At 47.7% G+C, this 20,957-nt stretch overlaps 1 protein-coding gene and 1 pseudogene across 1 annotated transcript; one reads left to right on the top strand and one right to left on the bottom strand.

Annotated features, from left to right (window-relative positions):
- LOC146353717 (aquaporin-5-like) overlaps positions 1–3,425 on the top strand; it is a 13,582-nt pseudogene extending 10,157 nt beyond the window's left edge.
- On the bottom strand, positions 1,361–20,957 carry LOC146353716 (aquaporin-6-like). The gene is made up of 4 exons (XM_084837143.1): positions 20,527–20,957; positions 9,226–9,384; positions 7,229–7,309; positions 1,361–4,495 (listed from the first exon to the last, which is right to left on the bottom strand). Exons 1-4 carry the CDS (start codon positions 20,881–20,883, stop codon positions 4,301–4,303), a joined length of 792 nt encoding a protein of 263 aa, XP_084693269.1. The 5' UTR covers positions 20,884–20,957; the 3' UTR covers positions 1,361–4,300.

Here is a 20,957-nt window from a genome sequence, read left to right as displayed (position 1 = left end):
CCTATTTGCATAAAACTATATATAAATATACTACATATTTAAATAAAATGTTAAAACATTTAAATGAAATCTGTAAATCAAATATACTTTAATAAGTATACTTAGTATATTTATGTTATATATAAATATGCTAAAGGTATACTCATAAGTGCAAATTTAGAAATTATTATAATTTAAATCAAAATACAATACATCTCACTGCAGTAGGGATTAAGGGCTGGAAGCAGGTGACCTGTGTACCTGCTTAGCTTGCTGTCCAGGTGCTAAGTGTTGATGGACAACTTCAAGGCTCCTGCTCTCCTTTCTTATGACTATCTTTAAACTGGGCTTAGGCTGGTCAGAGGACTGCCCTCTGTAAAGTAGGGCACATGGCCCTAGAGCCTAGGACTCTAGAGCAGCAGTGGAGACAGAAGGCCTGGACTGCTGGTGAAAATTCCCTAAAGAGGAACATAATGGTACCAGGCATGCACCACTGCAAGAACCTCATTTTAGCTGGTCCGTGTCCTGGGATGGGAAACATTATTGCAAAAGCATTTTCCAGCTGGGCCAATGGGACTAATAATTAAAGTAGATTTTCATCTGAATTGCATAGAATTAGAAAACTGTAGGCACACCATGCCACACTCTCTCAGGCTGCAGAGGGAGGGCAGAGGTGCGAAGCTGTCAAGAAAAAGTCCCATTTCCTTAATCGTTCTAAGGAAAATGGCCTGTCATTTTTTTGGCAACCTGAACTAAGCTGAGAAGGCAGCGGGTGAATTTGTGGCCAGAGATAAATGTCTGCAATCAGAACATTTCTGTGTCCCTGGGACCACTCATGCTGTCAATGGGGGCAAATGAAAGTTCACTTCCCCATGAAACCAGCCTCAACAGGATGCTGCCATCGTATAAAATCTACAAAGCGGGGGAGAGAGATGCTGTAAAAGGGGACAGATCAAGGAATGAATGCTAGTGTTTGGCCAGCCACAAAGGCAAACATGCTTTCCCTATCGGCTATGTATGGATTTTAGGAAGGGCTCTTTTTATCTTTCAGAGCTATGAATCATGTCAAGATGGATAATTTGCCTTTTTTGATAGAAGGACCAATATCCTGTTGTAACAACATTGTCCCTGTGTGATCCTGGAGGTGAAAAGAACGTAAAGTAGCTATAAAGTTGCACATGTATTACAGTAACGATGCAATGTGGAAAAGTACTCCACTGAACATTCAAAATCTGGATTTTGACCCCAAAATGGAAATTTTGCAAAACGTGATTGGTTTGGTTTGGGTGCAAATGGGTGCTTCACGGCTGGTTAACTCAGTGCACATATGCATCTGTGAGTGTGCGATACAGCGACAGACAGACAAACAGACAGACAAACAGACAGACAACATGCAGAAACAAAAATCTGCATTGGGTTTATTGGCTTGTCTGAACTCTAATACATTCACTGTGGCTGCTCAAACATCAACAAATGGTCAAATATCAAACATGGATTTTCAAACGGCAGTTATCAAACATAGACTATTTCAGAATCCCAGCAGTGATTATTGGGACAGACTGGGGTGGGGAGAAAACACATTTATACCACCTCTAATTGTGAATTCAGTGGTAATTTCTTAGTACAGCTCTGGGGCTCCAAGGCAACTGGATAAAGTGAATGAACGTATTGTGAAGCAAGGCAACTGCCCAGATGGAAGGCAACCAGTTACAAAGCCAACCATATTGCAGTATCCTTTTCTCAAACCAGGCCCTGATGTTGGGGGGAAATGTACTGAAACAGAAATTGTAGAAAGGCCTGCTGGCTGTTACCCTCATTTTCATGCAAAGAGCACTGCAAACATGGGGATCCCATCGTCGAAATCTCTTGGTTACTATCTTCAGGTGAAACACCCATCACCATGATTCTTAGCGGACGAGTTGAGTACGGTTGCCACTTCTTCTTTTTTACTGGCATCACTCCTGTGCCTTTAGCAGTCTCGTGATGTACAAGTGAAGCATCTTCTACCACTTATCATCCTGCTATTAAAAGCTTCAGCTGCTGAATTTGTATGCCAGGAAATTCTATACAAAGGGCCAAGAATAAGAGAGCTGTATTTCTGTGCTCTGTTCAGAGAGACATATTCTACCTGACTAGTGGGGCCCCTCTCCGTACAGTCTGGGCCACTCATTGTCAGGACAGGGGGCACCGTTATCTCCAATGGCAACACCTTTGTTTTCTTCCCATATGACTGAATGGCGGCCAGTCCCTTATATGACCATGACAGTAGGAGGAAAACCATCTGGACAGCCAGGGCGGTGTAGTGCTTAGGCTGTTGGAGTAGGACCGGGGGTTCAAATCCCATCTCACTGGGTGACCTCAGGACAATTGTTGCCTCTCTCAATCTAGCCTATCTCACGGAGTTGTGAAAATAAAATGTGGGGTGGGGAGAACTGTAGATCACCTTAAGCTCCTTGGAAGAACAATGAGGTAAACATAAAAAAGGATCATAAAAGTAAAAGTCAGGGGTATGTTCAGAGACAACGGGCTTCTTCACATGGAGCTTTTATCCTGCTATTGAGATTGCTCACTCATGGAAGTTTGCGGGTCCTTTTCATGACGTCATCAACCTCCAGGGCACATCCAGAGGTATTTCCTGGTTATTCCATGTTAAATAGATCTGGAAATAATGAAGTTTTAAAATACGTCGGATTGTTGTGCTGTTAAAACAGCCACTAGATGGTGCTGTTTCACTGAGTTCTATAGAACGTTGAAAATTAAAAACTTTCCCTCTCAATAATCACGTGGTCACTGTCTGGGAGCCCGCAATAAACGCAGAAATGCTTCAGAATGGGAGGACTGTGGATTTTTTCTTTAATGGAAAGGCAGCCAACATCAGAGCAGGGTTCAGCCTGTTCCTGTGTCTGAGAGAATGGTCAGGTTTTGTCCTCTCCCGGCTGAACTGCAGATGATTGATTTTGTCCCCTAAAACTGAATAGGAACCATTGAGAATGGAGCTGGCCACCATCAACACAGCCCCATGCTGGGCACCATTTCTTGGTGTGATGCTAGAGTGCGGTGAAATCCTGGGACTTGACACTGGTAGAGAGATAGGCCTGTCCTCTCATGAGAGTGAGAGCCTTATTGTGAGACAGCAACCCACCGCATAATCAAAGGCATGTACACAAGCTTTGGGATCAGGATTTCCTGAATGCCTTCAGTTACAGTTATACATTCAGCAGAGTCCAAGGGGAAGGGCAGCTGAGTGGGAAGAAAGGCTCATTTGGAGGGGCTTGTGCTACCGGAAGGGGAGTATCCAGCAGCACCTCTGCTCTTGTGCATTGCAGGCAGCCACGGCTGAGTCCTGGCGAGGTCACCCTGCAGTGATGGCGAGGCTACGCCATTCCACGGAGAGAAGCTCCTTCTGCAAGCGCATTGGGCGTCTAACCAGGAGCACACAGGTGTGAAGAATTGCGGATGGCCGCACCGCAGATCCATCGATCGGGGACATGGCCTCGATCCTTGTTTCACGGCAAAGTAGGCAATGTGTGATTTTTGGATTCTGCACGATTGCAGCAATTTATACTGTGTGTGTGTGTGTGTGTGTGTGTGAGACACTGCCGTAGAAAAATGACCTGTGCGTCGGCCGAGGACCCCTTGGGCAACAGCAGTCAGACCCTCTTTGTTAGTATTCCATGCTTCCCTGCTGGATGGTTTTGCACGGGAGAGGACAGGCTTGAACCTTGAGAGAGCCCACTGATGTCATCATTACTCGCAGCTATGGCGAGGCCAGATTGTGCCCCCGAACTGGCTTCCTCTCCACCGTAAAGGGCAGTAGATGGCTACACATCTCTGCAGTGTCTCAGGGCAAGCCATGGTCATATGGCACCATGTATAAGCTCTTCCTGCTCAGAGTTCCTCTTGCTAAAAGACTCCTTTGCAAATTTGGCACTTGTCAAGGCAGACAGCTGTGTAAATATATCCAGCCAGCAAGCAGCCAGCCACAGACTTCAGAGAAAAGGCACTTGGGGCCCTCTAGTGGCCAGTGCTGGAATAACCTGTCCACAGGTTTAGGGTGTTTCCAGATGAGGCTTTTATTGTGTAATGGCCATGCCGCATTCATGCAATTTTACTGGGGTCCGGACCATAATGTCTTCCATTTGTAGGCCTCCCATGCCTTCCCACTGCTTCTTCCATCTTTTTCCTTTTCACAGAAAATCCATCAATTGTCGCACAATGCCTGCTGGGGGGCAGCGCAAGGAGCCTTCCGCGGGGAGCACCAACAGTCTCTTGCTGAGCCCTTCCTAAAGTGGGAGAAGCTCTTCCACAGGACACCAGGAGGCTACAGTCTGTGTACAAGACTGGGTAACGACATGGATTCCGTCTTCTGGCCTTCATCGTTCCCCAGCTCTTCTGCATTGTAGCTGCCCTTGAGGATAGCCAGTCGTTGTGCAAATGTCTTTGGGTCGTGGTAAAGGACGAAATTATAAAGCAGAGATGCCAGGATTGCACCTGCCAAGGGACCCACCCAGAACACCTGCAAAAACAGACACCGAGGAACAGGTCAAGGCGAGGGGAAGCGAGAGTACGCTGCAGTTCATTTCCCTAAAACGTACTCAGCCCGGTGGTAGCAAGGGAGGCAGCGGGAAGAAAGGCAGGAGCCCTCGTTCAGAGAAAGCTAGTTGCTGTGAACCCCCACTGAAATGAACTGGGCTTACGCTACTTGAACCCATTAATGTGTCCCATTAATTTCCATGGGGTTTAAGCGCAACTCATCCCACTGGGGCCAGCGTGTATCTCTCTGTACATCCTTTCTACAGCTAGAATGGCCACATTCTGCAGTTTGAAAAAGCTCAGTGTGTCAAACTTTCAAAAGGACTCAGGGGTAGGCAACCTGATGCCCTCCAGATAGTTTGGACCAGAACTCCCATCAGCCCCAGCCAGCATGGCCAATAGTCAGGGCTGATGGGGGCTATAGTTCAAAACATCTAGAGGGCACAGGGTTGCCTTCCCCTGATCTAGAGAAAGAGAGAGAATGAGGAGTGGGAACGGACAAAGGATATGTACAGTAGATCCCTGCTTCCTCACCAGAGGAAGCCCCATAAACCCTTCTCCCCTGTTATTGGAGCATTTCAGTAGACATCGCCCACAAACATTTCCCCAGAACAATGAGGGCTTGAAACTTGACCATTATGAAATGAAAGCTGATTTTCTCTATGTAGTCCTAGAGACTTCATACTAGATAGATTGTGCATTCACGGCATGATCACAGCCATGAAAAGTTCAAAATTTTGCTATTATCTCCCAGAGCTCACATGTGGTATCAAATGCAATGCTGGACTCAGGCCAGGCAGAGCTAGATTCAAATCCCTGCTCACCCATAAAGATCACTGGGTATCCTGTCACTATCCCTCAACCAAACCTATGTCACAGGATTCTTGTAAGGAAAACGGGGATCGCACCCCCATGCGTAGTGCGCAGAGTTCCACGGAGGAAGGGTGGCATACAAACGCGGAGGGACCCTGCTTTGAAACATAGTCCTCCCTGTGCCCACGTTCCCAGGCTGAAGTAGAAGCAAAGGAGGGTGAAAGAAACGCGGAAGATAGTCTGTCTGCAGCTTCTCCCCCCAACTTAGCTACGTTCCTGGGGGTTTTCATCTGGATCCGTCTCCTGCTGGAAACATCTAAGGCCAGACTTCTCAAAGAATACAACCCCATCTAAGTCTAGGCAGCAGAGTCTAGGCACCCATTGCAGCAGGTGGCAGGCAGTGGGGAGACCTCAGTGCTTAAGTGAAAAATTTGACCCATGGAAAGCCTGCTGCTTCCCTGCCACATCGGTGTTCTGAATGAGACGCCTTCCTTCCACAGAGCCATTGGTAACAAACTCTGCCAAATTAAGGCTTCAGTGAGCAGGGTGGAGGCCTGTTTGTTGTCCCCTCTAGGAGGATCAGAGCACATCCATACTCAGGGCTGCCTCAAAGGGGCGGGAGGCAAGGGCCAACCTGACTCAGCTCCTGAGTGTACTTTTGCCCTGCCTCACTACTTGGCTCGCCAGCGTCCCAGACACACACATGGGTCCTCGTAGAGGGCAGCAGCATGGACCCTCTGGGCGGCCCTGTCCATGCTATCAAATGAAACAGGGTTTTAACCACAAGGCTGTTGTTTCCTCCAACTTTAGACTTCAGAAGGGGCTGAGCGAGACAGTCATATCTGCACACAACCATAGTTTTAACCACAAGGCTGTTGTTTCCTCCAACTTTAGACTTCAGAAGGGGCTGAGCGAGACAGTCATATCTGCACATAACCATAGTTTTCCAGCTTCACAATTGCTTTGTACAGCAGAACTGCCTCCGCAAAGGCCAGGAGGTAAAGCAAAGCCTTGGTCAACAACTTGTGCCAGTCACAGCATGGATTTTATTGGCTACGTCCCACTGAACAGTTCGCATCCCATCAGTTGATCAATGGGGGAGGAAAAGGTTTGGGTTATCATGCTTAGGAAGAAGGAGATGACCAGCTACAAGCTTCTTTGGAATGGACAGATGAATGCAGGCCAAACGTTTCGGAAAAACTGGACCCCATTTATTAACTATTGGAATGGGTACAGACCAGATGAATGAGTGACCTTGGTTGCCCTCAGTATGAGATAAGAGTTGATATTATATGTATTGGAAATTGGATAGACGATGATGGTGGTGGTGGTGGTGGTGATGATGATAATAATACTAAAAACTGGAGGGCCATTTTGAGACGTGTTTGCAAAGTTGCCAGCCAGTGCCCCGCAGAACACCTCCCCAAAGTGGCCTGCTGCCAAGTCCTGGTGTCACAGCTGCCACTCCCTCCACAGCCCTCTGTTGCCTCTGGACTGGCACCTGGAGGGGCAGGCAGCGCTCCCAGCTGCTGACCTCTAGGGTAGAATATTTACTTCTCTCTTGTAATATTCCCAGACCTGCCAGCCAAACTATTCCCCACATTGAAAAAATGGTAGCAATAACTCTTGGTCATATGTCTTACTAGGGATGGGAGTATCTCATTGTTCATTTGTGTAATAATAATAATAATAATAATAATAATAATAATAATAATAATAATTCATAAAGCAACTAAAGCCATTCTTGGGTACAGCATCAGATCCAAACTAAGCAGACACAGAGGACTAGCAGTCCTTGCCATCCTTGGACAGAGGCTGGGTGAGTTTTCCCTTCCCTTCCCTCCAATTTTTCCTCCTGCTTTGGGATAATATGGGAGGAAGAGATAGAAAGAAGGTGTTTTACCCAGTGGTGTGGAAACATCCCCACTACGACTGATGGACCAAAGGATCTGGCTGGATTCATGGAACAGCTGGTAAAGTAATGCTAGGAAGTAGAAATTGGAAGATAAGGGTCAGAATAAGTATCTCTTGCTGGGTATCTCTGTCAGCATTCCCATTTAGAGAACGGCACCAGATGAATCACTACACCATAATAAGCTACTACTACTAATATAATAATAATAATAAGCATAATAAGCTGGAATGGCTTTGGAGTCACCAACATTCCTATAGCTGGTTCCCAAATCCAAATTCCTACAATTCACTTATACACACATGCACACACATTTTCTGAAATATCCATACTCAGGGCTGGAATTGATGGAAGAACCTCTATGGTTTCCCCACCTTATGATAGACCCCGGGGATTGAAGTGGGATGGAATACAGGTAGCATTATTACTCTGCCCCCTACATTGGCCCCTGCAGTCATACAGGGGCCCCTCTTGCGATAATGGGGCTCACATTTGTTTTTATGCTTGTCTGACAAACCCAGACTCTCCAATCTGGGGTGTGCTCCATGCTCTGTAGCATAATGTACTCTGTATGCTACAGGATCCTGACCAAACTGGGGCATCTAAGCCCGGCATGGACAGACATTAGGCTTACAGGATCGACTCTGTATTTCCCTATGACCGCCAGTTCCACAAATTAGAGCCAGGTGCAAAACAGTGGCTCAAGAAGGCAGACATCTAATTGCAGATCAAGGGGCCTTGGAGCACAGGCTCAACGCAGGAGATTGTTCTCAGGATCGGAACCGGAGCTCACACACAGATCCTTTTGCATGCAAATCTACTCCTATTGTCCCGCAAGCTTTCTAGGATTTCAGCAGCCTAATTTAGGAGGGGGAAGAAAGGCTTTCAGTCGTCACTATCATTAAATGATTGGGAGTTGGAAACCCTTGCTGACCTACTGCAAATCACCTGGAGACCTACCAGCTGTTTGTGTAGTTGTGCAAGCAAGTGTGTCCAAATCCCACCCCCGCAAAGCCATGTGATTTGTAATATAATTAACAGCGTCCCCGTTTAAACTTTCCCAACCCCTTGGTTTTAAAGAGCGCTGCCTGGTTAACAGCACCTTGGGCAGGGGTGCGGAACCCCCGGCCCAGGGGTCAAACCTGGCCTTCCTGGGGCCCAAATCTGGCCCTCCAGGGTTCCCCAGAAAGCCACTCCCCCTTTCCCTGGCCCCATCGCCTTTTCCCTGACCACCAATTGTTTGGTAGTGGCCTGGCTTCTGTGCAGTTTTCCCCCTGTTCTAAAAGGTTGAAATGCCTCTGCTAAGGCTCCATTACGGGCAGTAGGAGCTTTAAGTTAAAATATGCTGGTATGTTTTGCCCCGCCCCTTTTGCCTTTGGCCCCGCCCACCATTGGAACATGGCCCCTGAGAGCGTCTCTGAAATGTAATTCGGCCCTCAGGCTAAACAGAGGTTCTGCACCCCTGAGCTTGGGACTTTAATTTCTGGGTGTGTTTTTTTTCTTGTTCCAATACGTGATTAAAAAAAACAAATTAAAGAGCATTGTGGGTGTTTCCACAGGGAGAGCTCCTAGCACTAACGTTCCAATGGCATTGTGCAGCTTTCCCATCCTTTTTTCCTTAAAGGGTTTTTTTCTGGCAAGAAAGAAGACTGAAGGAGTGGTCGGAATACACAGGAGGGCTACAATTGGAAGATGATGCCGTCCGAACACCCTGTCAAATTCCATGAATGAGGCAGTGTGATTGCTCAGTAAATGCCTTGTCCGGAAGCACACTCTGTATAATTTGAAGGCCTGGTTCCAGCATTTTAAGGCACAATCCTATGCGTGGCTAGACAGGAAAAAGGTTCTTCAACTCCCAGCTGGCTGGAGGGATGCTGGAAGTTGTAGGACTTTTTCCTGTCTCAACATGCATAGGATTATACCCTTAGTCAGTCAACCAGGGGAGGGCAGAGGGCTCATTTGCTCATAGGACCTTTTAATCTACTTACCCCAATTAAGTGGCCCAGGGCGACTGAGACGCCGATCATGATAGCTGGAGAACCACTGCTTCGCTGGCTATTGGTGGAAGCAAAATAGCATAGAACCAGCTGCAGGGTCAAAATGAGCTCAACCGCCACAGCCTGCCCACTTGAGACGTTGATCCTCACCTGTGTTGGAGAAGGAGGAGAAAGTGGTGGAGGAGATTTATTTAGTTTATGTATTCATTACATTTCCATACCACCCATTAATGGTTCACAAAATGACTCTGAAAAACCAGAAAATACAACAACACAGTTAAAATGTACTATAAAAACCTTACATTTAAAACAGAATGAAAACAGAGTAAATGCCAAGTTAAAAGCCAGCAGCACTGCAAAGATCTAAAAACTCATTAACATAATTTTTAAACCGTAAGGGCTAAAAAGCCGGAGAAAATAAAAAGGTCTTCACCTGGCGCTGAAAAGACCACAATGTAGGTGCCAGGCGAGCCTCTCTGGGGTGGGTATTCCACAGCTGGGGTGCCACCACTGAAAAGGCCCTCTCCTTAGTGGCCACTTGGCTCACCTCATTCAGGGATGGCACCCAGAAGAGGGCCTTTGAAGATGATCTTGGTGTCTAGGCAGGTACACATGGACGGAGATGATCCTTCAGGTAACCTGGCCCCAAACCATTTAGGGCTTTGTAGGTTAATACTAGCACTTTGAATTGGGCCTAGAAACTAGGGATGTTAGAGAATTCCTCCACTGATCCCAGGGGGGCCGAATTCCAGTGAATTCAGCCCCCCAGAATCCGTGGCAGAACGGAGCCCCCCGCCCCTCCACCCCGCGAAAGCCCCGCGAAATGGAGCCTACCTGGCTGCGGCTCTGGCTTCGGCTCTGGTGGCGGTGGCGGCTGCTGCTGGGCTGGTGCGGACGCAAATGGTGTCCTGAGTAGGGGACGCCATTTGCGTCCCTATGGTAGCCTGTGATAGGCTATGTAAATATTTAAGTAGCGTATCACAGCTAAAGCAGGGACGCAAATGACGTCCCCTACGCCATTTGCGTTCCCGCTTTAGCCATGATAGGCTACATAAATATTTACATAGCCTATCACAGGCTACCCCTTCATGGATCACTGCCTTGTTGTGGTGAAGGGGCTTGCGTAACTCAGTGAAGCCATAAGCTATGCCGTGCAGGGCCACCCAAGACGGACAGGTCATGGCAGAGAGTTCTGACAAAATGTGGTCCACTGGAGAAGGAAATGGCAACCCACTCCAGTATTCTTGCCAAGAAAACCCCATGGAACGTATCACAAGGCTAAAAGAGATGACGCCAGAAGATGAGCCCCTCAGGTCGGAAGGTGTCCAATATGCTACTGGGGAAGAGCAGAGGGTATTTCCAAGTAGCGCCAGAAAGAGTGAAGCGGCTGGGCCAAACCCGAAAGGACACTCAGCTGTGGATGTGTCTGGTGGTGAAAAGAAAATCCGATGCTGTAAAGAACAATATTGTTTAGGAACCTGGAATGTCAGATCAATGAATCAAGGTAAGCTGGAGGTGGTCAAACATGAGATGGCAAGATTGAACATCGACATCTTGGGAATCAGCGAACTAAAATGGACAGGCATGGGCGAATTTAATTCAGGTGACCATCATATCTACTATTGTGGGCAAGAATCCCTTAGAAGAAATGGAGTAGCACTCATAGTCAACAAAAGGGTGGGAAAAGCAGTACTGGGGTACAATCTTAAAAATGATAGAATGATCTCAGTACGAATCCAAGGCAAACCATTCAACATCACAGTAATTCAAGTCTATGCCCCAACCACTGAGGCCGAAGAAGCTGAGGTTGATCGGTTCTATGAAGACCTACAACACCTTCTAGAACTAACACCAAAAAAAGATGTCCTCTTCATCATAGGGGATTGGAATGCTAAAGTAGGAAGTCAAGAAATCACTGGGATAACAGGCAAGCATGGCCTTGGTGTACAAAATGAAGCAGGACAAAAGCTAATAGAGTTTTGCCAAGAGAACATGCTGATCATAGCAAACACTCTTTTCCAACAGCACAAGAGGCGACTCTACACATGGACGTCACCAGATGGTCAATATCGAAATCAGATTGATTATGTCCTTTGCAGCCAAAGATGGAGAAGCTCCATACAGTCAGTAAAAACAAGACCTGGAGCTGACTGTGGCTCAGATCATGAGCTGCTTCTTGCAAAATTTCGGCTTAAATTGAAGAACGTCGGGAAAACCACTAAACCGTTCAGGTATGACTTAAATCATATCCCTGATGAATATACAGTGGAGGTGAGGAATAGATTTCAGGGATTAGACCTGATAGACAGAGTGCCTGAGGAACTATGGACGGAGGTCCGTAACATTGTTCAGGAGGCAGCAATGAAATCCATCCCAAAGAAAAAGAAATACAAGAAAGCAAAGTGGCTGTCTGATGAGGCTTTACAAGTAGCTCACGAAAGAAGGGAAGCGAAAAGCAAGGGAGAAAGGGGAAGATATACTCAACTGAATGCAGAGTTCCAGAGAATAGCAAGGAGAGACAAGAAGGCCTTCTTAAATGAACAATGCAAAGAAATCGAGGAAAACAACAGAATGGGAAAGACTAGAGATCTCTTCAAGAAAATTGGAGATCTCAAGGGAACGTTTTGTGCAAAGACGGGCATGATAAAGGACAAAGAAGGCAGGGACCTAACAGAAGCAGATGAGATTAAGAAGAGGTGGCAAGAATACACAGAAGAACTATACAGGAAAGATCTGAATGTCCCTGATAGCCATGATAGTGCGGTCACTGAACTTGAGCCGGACATCCTAGAGAGTGAAGTCAAGTGGGCCTTAGGAAGCATTAGTAACAACAAAGCTAGCGGAGATGACAGTCTTCCAGCCGAGCTATTTAAAATCCTAAAAGATGATGCTGTTAAAGTGCTGCATTCAATATGCCAACAAATCTGGAACACTCAACAGTGGCCACAAGACTGGAAAAGGTCAGTTTACATTCCAATTCCAAAGAAGGGCAATGCCAAAGAGTGTTCAAACTACCGCACAATTGCGCTCATTTCACATGCCAGCAAGGTGATGCTCAAAATCCTACAAGCTAGGCTTCAGCAGTATGCGAACCGAGAACTACCGGAAGTACAAGCTGGGTTTCGAAGAGGCAGAGGAACTAGAGATCAAATCGCCAACATTCGCTGCATCATGGAGAAAGCAAGAGAATTCCAGAAAAACGTCTATTTCTGCTTCATTGACTACGCTAAAGCCTTTGATTGTGTGGATCACAACAAACTCTGGCAAATTCTTAAAGTGATGGAAGTACCAGACCACCTTACCTGTCTCCTGAGAAACCTGTACGAGGGTCAAGAAGCAACAGTAAGAACCAGACATGGAACAACCGAGTGGTTCAAAATTGGGAAAGGAGTACGACAAGGCTGCATATTGTCGCCCTGCTTATTTAACTTATATGCAGAGTACATCATGAGAAATGCCGGGTTGGATGAATCAGAGGTCGGAATTAAGATTGCTGGGAGAATTATCAACAACCTCCGATATGCAGACGATACCACCCTAATGGCAGAAAGCGAAGAGGATCTCAAGAGCCTCTTGTTGAGGGTGAAAGAGGAGAGTGCAAAAGCTGGTTTAAAACTCAACATTAAAAAAAACGAAGATCATGGCATCTGGCCCCATCACTTCCTGGCATATAGAAGGGGAAGAAATGGAAGCAGTGACAGATTTTACTTTCTTGGGCTCCAAGATCACCGCAGACGGTGACTGTAGCCATGAAATTAAAAGACGCTTGCTCCTTGGGAGGAAAGCTATGGCCAACCTAGACAGCATAGTAAGAAGCAGAGACATCACCTTGCCGACAAAGGTCCGTCTAATCAAAGCTATGGTTTTCCCAGTAGTAATGTATGGATGTGAGAGCTGGACTATAAGGAAGGCTGAGCACCGAAGAATTGATGCTTTCGAACTGTGGTGCTGGAGAAGACTCCTACGAGTCCCCTGGACTGCAAGGAGGTCAAATCAGTCAATCCTAAAGGAAATCAACCCTGAGTGCTCATTGGAAGGACAGATAATGAAGGTGAAGCTCCAGTATTTTGGCCACCTAATGCGAAGAGAAAACTCCCTGGAAAAGACCCTGATGCTGGGAAAGACTGAAGGCAAAAGGAGAAGGGGACGGCAGAGGATGAGATGGCTAGATAGCATCACGGATGCAATGAATATGAACTTAAGCATGCTCCGGGAGAGAGCGCAGGACAGGAAGGCCTGGCGTGCTATGGTCCATGGGGTCACGAAGAGTCGGACACGACTGAACGACTGAACAACAACAATCACAGGCTACCATAGGGACGCAAATGGCCTCCCCTACTCAGGACGCCATTTGCGTCCACACCAGCCCGGCAGCGGCTGGAGGCCCCGCTGCGGGTTGGCCCGGCCAGCGGCTCTGCAGACTGGCCGTGGAGTGGAGCCGGCCAGGCAGGATTCCGGGGGGAGGAACGGATCGCCTCCCCCCTGTCGAGGATTCCGGGGGGAAGAACGGATCACCTCCCCCCACCTGCGGAACCCAGCGGAGCCAGGTAAGCGGGGTTTCGTACACCCCTACTAGAAACAGAGTGGCAGCCGGTGCAGACCATAAACCACCTGCATAATAGGATAAAATGGGCCAGTCCCTGTTAACAATTTTGCTGTCCTAGTTTGGGCCACCAACAGTTCGGGACCGTTTTCAAAGGCAGCCCCATGTATAATGCATTGCAGTAATCCAGACGAGACATTAACAGAGCATGGATAACTGTAGGTAGGCTACTGTAGCTAGGATTATAGGACAGCACACCAGTGTGACACATAGAGCTTTTCTACACAAGGCTGTTAATCAGCTGTTAATCTACTACTTTTGGTTTTGTTGCAGAATTGAGCTCCGAGCACTACACAAGAGCGTTTCCTTTCCTGCTTTTCTGCTACATAACCACTAGGTGGCACTGTGGTATAGCGGAACAGCACAAATACACAAGTGAACAAAGTGGTTTCTTTCACTTTCCCAATTAAGTGCTGCATTTTCCCTGTTCTAAAAATGATCTGAAAGCACTTGTTAGACAATGAAACAAAGCTGGAGGGTCATGACATCATCTAAAGAACCCATAAACAATCATGAGCAGGAAACGATGAGCGCACGCTAAATGCCGTATGTAGAAAAGCCCACATGCATCCAGTTAAACCCATATCAGGGTCACTGCATGCAGAGTGGCATTTTCCTCACCTGGGAAGTGAGAATGGGAGGGCGTCACAGTCACAGAAGCCATTGGTCACCCCTAGTGTTTCATTAACATAAAGCACTTGCAAGTTATAGATTACAGGAAAGGGCTTGAATGATTCAGATCTAGGAATGCTCTCAGAAGTCTGCTTAAGCAAGCTGCAGTGAGGGAGAGCAGCTCCTGTTCCAGACTTCCTGTCCCAGTACTTCCTGTTTCCTTATTTGAGTACAACTGTACTCAACTGTACAAAACTGTAAAACATGAATCACCTGGTGCAGAGACCCTGCCCTTTTGGGGCACAAACCACTTTAAAAAGTCACCAGCAGATATGACATCTGGGGGGTTGGGATCCATTTTAAAATTGATGTATTTATTTGTTACATTTATATCCTGCCTTTTCCTCTGAGGAGCCCAAGGCAGCATACAGGATCCTCCTCCTTCCCATTTTATTCTCACAACAACCCTGTCAGGGAGGTTAGGCTGAGAGTCAGTGACTGGCCCAAAGTCACCCAGTGAGCTTCATAGCACAGTGGGGACTAGAACCCAGGTCTCCCAAGTGTTGACTTTTAAAAAAAGAAATACTTGGGGCATGCGCAGCCTCACACTGAAAAACTCACTGAAATCACGGCACCATCACAACTGCAGGAATAAAATCAAGCTTGTTTCTGCTGCCCTGATGCTACACACATTTATGTGGGAATAAGCACCGCTTTGTTATGGAAGGGGATAATATATTTTAAAAGTAAAAATAATAAAATGAAAGCACCAAAAGATTGGCAGTTGGAGTAAAGGGGGTGGGGCCAGGGAGAGGGGGCGTGGCTATCTGGGGAACTCCAGAGGGCCAGATTGGGACTTCAGCTGGGCTGAATTTGGCCCCTGGGCCTGAGGTTCCCCACCCCTGGTCTCAGGTGAAACAGAGGGCAATTCAAATATGTGATAACTAGCCAGTGTCTGGATGGTCAACAAACATTAATGTCATGCACCTTGGCCTTGACTCTTACAAAAAGAGGCAGGTTGGTCCATTCAGAGGCAGAGTTACAGGAGCTTTCTAAATGAGGGATAAGTAGAGTTAGATTCAATAACCTAACATGTTATACTCCTAATTCTCCCTGATCAGGAGGGGTAGAATCCCCCCCCCCGTTGCCTTTCACCTCCTAGCAAAGTGTTGTTGTTTTTTAAATTCAGACAGACGTTTTACCTGTAAAACAGAGGAGTTTTACACCTGACCTCTTGTTTTACAGCTGTTTCTACCTGCTCTACCTGTCTTTGTTTTAGTGCTTGTATTGTTTTACTGCATTGTATTCTGTTAGTGAATTGTTAACTTTTATCTGTCTCTCTTCCCTGCAGACAGAAGATGCCTGAGCCTGAACTGGGAGGGAGCCTGAGGAACAGAGACAAATAGTGGGAAAAAGAAATGAAGTTCTAGGCCAGCAGTGGCCCACTTCAGAGCGTCCAGGGGTCATATTCACCCCCATTTTCACCTTCTATAGTGGTTTGCTGCCAAAAAATTGGCGGCAAACTGCTGATGTTTTTCCACCACTGTCAATTTTGGTGGGAAATGGCAGGGGCTGCATGCAGCCTGCTCCTGTTCAAGGTCATATAACTAGAACCTGGGGCCACCCCATGAGGCTGAATGGTGGGGAAGTCTGTTCTAGACTTTGCCAAGGGACTCTGCCTGGAAGGGACTGTGTAGTTTTTCCACGAGGTAGTTTGCCTACCAGAGATACAGCCTGGAAGTGATGCCTAATTGAATACACCCCCGAGGAGGGTGTGATACAGGCTGCATTAGCTGCTCCCAAAACATATTCCAGGAAAACACAATAGGCGGAGATGCAATCTTAGTTCCCGGGTGTTCCATGGAGCCTTAGGCATCTAGGAAATAGAGATGCTGATGACGTGGACTGTATACAATAAGAAATGAAGGCCATTGTGCAACTGTTGTGCATTCTCTGGAAAGAATTTGACACAGCGCAATTACTTCTGGATAAATTGGGAAGGAAGCAATTGGGTTTTCTACCACGTAAACCAAGAAATATACACACCTAAGCTAAACACAAAGGATCTTCAGTAACAGGCCATCAGCAACATTCTAGAGTTTTCATATCATCTGGCATAATGCCAGACACAATACATTTTATTGGAGGCATTTCACACATGCAGGCTCAGGTCATCATGACTGTTTATTGATTCGTATGATTCAAAGTCCATTAAGTATAACGAAAACTAAAAGGACATGGGGGCATGTAATGAAATGTTCCTGGCCAGACAGAAAGGTCATGCATGAATTTGTTCATGTCCCTCCTTGATCCTATCCTGTCTCAACTTCTGGTTGCCAGTGCCCTGCCGTTATTGCTCATCTATGCCACATAATCATCCTATCTACCCTGTGCCTCCGAATTCCGAAAGTGCACCACTTACGCCCGGTGTCTCAACCCTCCTCTAGCTCTTCTCTTGAGCTCATCCGCTGGAAAAAAAGATTCTGCTTTCTATGCGCCCTAAAACTGCCATCACCAAAATGACTGCCAATCACCTCACTGCCAAATCCGAAGGTATCTACTACTTCTTTGACTGCGCTGCTGTCTTTGATTTAGCTGATCACTCTCTCTTGATGCCCTTCCTGTTCTAGGGCCCCATCTACATGAGCCTTTTACTCTGGGGCGGCTGCGAGTTGAGGTCCCTCGGGACAGATGACGTAGTCGCCACTTTGCAGCCATCCATGGTTTTCTCCTGGAAAATGCAGATTTCCAAGGAGGCGTTTTGCTGCAATGTCTTTCGTTTGCTGCAGGTCTCCCCGCAGTTGCAAGCCGTCTGTCCCTTCCCCAAACTGACTTCACATTTTGCAGTGGGTGCGCTGTGGGCATGAATAATGCTTGCATCACTCTGTGATGCCCCTTTACTCTCTCTGACCCTTCGCAGCTGCACAGCTACAGAGGCACAGAAGGGCGCTTTCATTTATTTAATCACACTTTTGCACATTTTTGCAGCTTCGTATCTTCGCAATGGTTGCTTTGCACTCAGTGCCCAAGGACCGGGGGAGTCTTGGGGGAGGACCAACTCCAGCCACCATTTCGGAGCAATGGGTAGGCACATACCGCTCACGTGAATCATTGCGAGAGTCTCAGGCTTGGGGAACTAACAAACTGATGGCATGGAAATGAAGGGACACAGAACACCCTCTTTTTACCTAGCGAGGGATGGAAAGACACAACAGAACCCCTAAAATACAAAACAGCCACTGAAGTGTCACACCCCCATGCTCACGGGACTGCATAGCTGCACATTTTAGTAAAATGGCCCAAAAAAGGGCACAGCGGAGTCTGTTAGGGAAGCACGCAGTAAATCGCGAGTGTATTGCAGCAGAAGCTCATTCGAAGCTGAAATGCTGCGCAGTTGCGATGGGGTGGGGGGTGAAAGTGGTGCCATGTAGATGGGGCCTAGGTTTCTGTGGATCTGTCCTCTTTCCTCTCTAAGTGTTTATACAAGATTTCCATTGGGGTGGAGGGAGCTGTTTCTTGGTTTCCCCCCTCTCCACTGGGATCCCTCAGGGATTTCTGTTCTCTGATTCTCTGACTCTCTGTCATATCCACGAATGACCTCACCATATCCCATGTCTTTCACTAACGCATTAATTCCATCCTGTTCTACCACCCTGCCCCAGAAGTATCCCTCCTCCATACAACCCCGCATCTCCAACCACCTGCCTGATAACTTCAGTGGCTTCATTGTCATCTCAAATTCCACATGCCTAAGGCTGAACCTCTCATCTTTCTTCCCAAGCCCTCCCCTCTTTGCAAATGCTCCGTATCCATTGACATCACCACCCAACATCCACCCTACTGACCGGCACTGCCTCACCTTTACCATTCATTGCTCCCTCTTCTTTCAGCCATATTTGGTCTGTTACCCAGCCATGTCACTTCTCCAAGTTTCATACTGTGAAAATATGGCCCTTCCTAATCCACCCACTCAACAAAAACTCCAGTTCACTGATCTCCAGCCTTAACCTTCTTCTCCAACTCTCTCTTGTCACTCTTCAGCCCAGTCATCATTGTAAAAAATGTTGCCACAAATACCGTGCATCTCTCTCCTCGCTTGGAGTATGTGACATCCTCTCTTAAATCCCAGCCTCTTGTCTATTTCCACATCTGTCTAGCAAAAACTCCTTGCCCTTCATTTCCAGGCATCCTAGATGGCTTTGCCCTCTCCCCATATTTCTCTGGCTTTATATCCTTGTATATCCCTGCCTGAGGCCTTCGCTCCCCTTTGGCTGTCCAATGGTCTCCTGTTCCCTTAAATGACTCTGCCCTTTCCCCCTTGCTTCCCCTTGTGCCTAAAACACCCTCCCGGAATACCTAAGAGACACAGCCCTCCTTCACCTCTCTCTCCCCCCGCTTCAAATCCCTCCTCAAAACCAACCTTTTCCATGAAGGCTTTGGCTTAACCTCTTAATTCTCATCTCTTCCTGCAGATCTTGTTGAACTACAGCTCCCATCATCCCTGGCCAAGCTGGGTGGGACTGTTGAGAGTTGGGTCCATACATGGTTATTTCAGGCTTCTACAGGCCGTTATACTTGGCCCACTTCAAGGACTGGACCTGGGAAGCATGATGCAGGGACGGAACTGGACTGCTTTCCCTCTGTGATGGGAATTTGGTCAACATACAACACTTATTGTTGACCAAGCACTTGTTCTTGACAATGAGTTGGAACAGCTTGAGACCGATTAGCTTGTCCCCACCTCATTGTGCAAACTATCATTCTAAATAATGTGCCTTCTATTTTCTCATGTGGTGGTGAAAGTGGTGAGTGGAGAGTCTTTGGGGTCGGCAAGGATGGGCCTTTCCGACCTGTGGATCCTTGGCAGCTGCTCGGCCTTGCTGACCCCTGAGGCCTGGTCTAGTTAAGAATAACAGAGTTGGAAGGGATCCCAGGGGGCCACTGAGACTCCAAATTGTGTTACAATATATCACGGAATGCACATTCTTTCCCTGTTTACCATCATATCCTTACAATATATCACGGAATGCACATTCTTTCCCTGTTTACCATCATATCCTTATTCCCCCCATCCCCACAACTTCACATTTTAAATCGTAAGCTCCTATGGGCAGGGATCTGCCTTTTTGGACAGGGAAACTCTAGTCCACAGACCTTATGAGACCAGCGAGGGCTCCCCATCCAGGGGGGAAACTTCTTCCCCTGCCTCTGCCCCGCCCTCCTCTGCCATGGAGGGGAAAGTGTTTATCTCCAATCAGCTGCTGAAGATTGATCAGTGCTTTCAGAGCAGGGAGCTGCTGAGTGAGTCAGTCTGCTTCCTTTTGACCCCTGCCTTGCAGAGGTCTGTCCTGTACTTCTGAGAAGTCATGCAGAATCGACCAAGTGCCATCACGCACTGTGACGGTGCTATATAAATGCTTGAGAATGCCCCCAGTCAACCCAAGCAGATTCTGCCCATTCCAGTAGCCACAGGGATGCTGCCTGTATCGTGGTGCCTGCCTGCTCCATGCGGCATGGGGCCATGCGGCTTTTGCCTGTGCCCTCTTGTCAGCCTCCTCTACTCTCCACCCCTGCCCAGCTGACCTCCTCCTCCGCTGCATCACTTTGTGCCCAGTCCATCACCACTTTTGACAACAGGAACGCTGAACCAAGGCATCACAGGGCGCACACTTTGCTCACGGGCCTCTTTCACAGGGCTGATCTCTCAATGACTGACAACAGTCCAGAGCCAAAACCTTCCCGACAGATCACTGCAGGTGCTATCCAAAGAGTTTTGCTTTGGTATCGACCCTAAAGCCAATGGTGGCTTAGCACTCCAACCTTTAACACAAGGGCGAGCACCTTGTGGCCCCCCAGATGTTTTGGTCTACAACTCCCCCCAGCCCTAGCCAGCATAGATAGTGCTGAGGGACCATGGGAGTTGTGGCCCTCCAGATGTGTTGGCTGACAAGTAGCCGGCCTCTGCTTTAACGCCTCATGAAATCCTACAAGTACGTCTGGCCGTTAGAGGGGCTTTGCTGTGTCACCTTTCCCAATAACAACCTGCCTCAGGAAGAAGATGGTGACCAAGGACATACCATGTTGATGCCTAAAGTCCCTCGGATGTCCCCGGGAGTCAATGCGTAAAGGGTGGCTGCCCCAGCGATGCCTCCAGCCAGCTGGGCCAACACATAGCAGGCTGCCTTCACCAATGAGACGCGAGAGCCGAGCAGGAAGGCCACAGTCACCGCCGGGTTGATGTGGGCTCCACTCGCATGCCAGGCGATCTGGACAGCGGTGGCCGCAGCTAGGTTGAAGGTGATGGCGCTCTGTAGGATGGGCGGCTGTGGCCAATTCAGCACTGACCCCACGCCGAAGAAGACGTAGATGGCAGTGACCAGGAACTCTGCAAAGACAGCCCGGAGGAAGGTTGCCGAGAGCGGTTCCCTCCACATCTTGCAAGGAGTCGAGGAGCTGGAACACAGCTGTGTGGATCATGCCTTGCCTTGTTTGGTCTTCCCTGCTGGGC

The sequence above is a fragment of the Heloderma suspectum genome, chromosome 2 (genome assembly GCF_057233095.1).
Source record: "Heloderma suspectum isolate Gila_16-S chromosome 2, 16-S_ref, whole genome shotgun sequence".
NCBI lineage: Eukaryota > Metazoa > Chordata > Lepidosauria > Squamata > Helodermatidae > Heloderma > Heloderma suspectum.
Note: the sequence above shows the minus strand (reverse complement) of the source record. Positions and strands in the feature narration are given on the sequence as shown.

What these genes read in the sequence shown, in the direction of transcription:
- LOC146353716 (XM_084837143.1), bottom strand. Translation starts at nt 20,883, where the DNA reads ATGTGGAGGGAACCGCTCTCGGCAACCTTCCTCCGGGCTGTCTTTGCA. An exon ending in GGACTTTAGGCATCAACATG is followed by an intron (nt 9,385 to 20,526) that starts GTATGTCCTTGG and finishes TCTCCAACACAG; the next exon opens with GTGAGGATCAACGTCTCAAG. An exon ending in GGATGTTTCCACACCACTGG is followed by an intron (nt 4,496 to 7,228) that starts GTAAAACACCTT and finishes CTGTTTTTGCAG; the next exon opens with GTGTTCTGGGTGGGTCCCTT.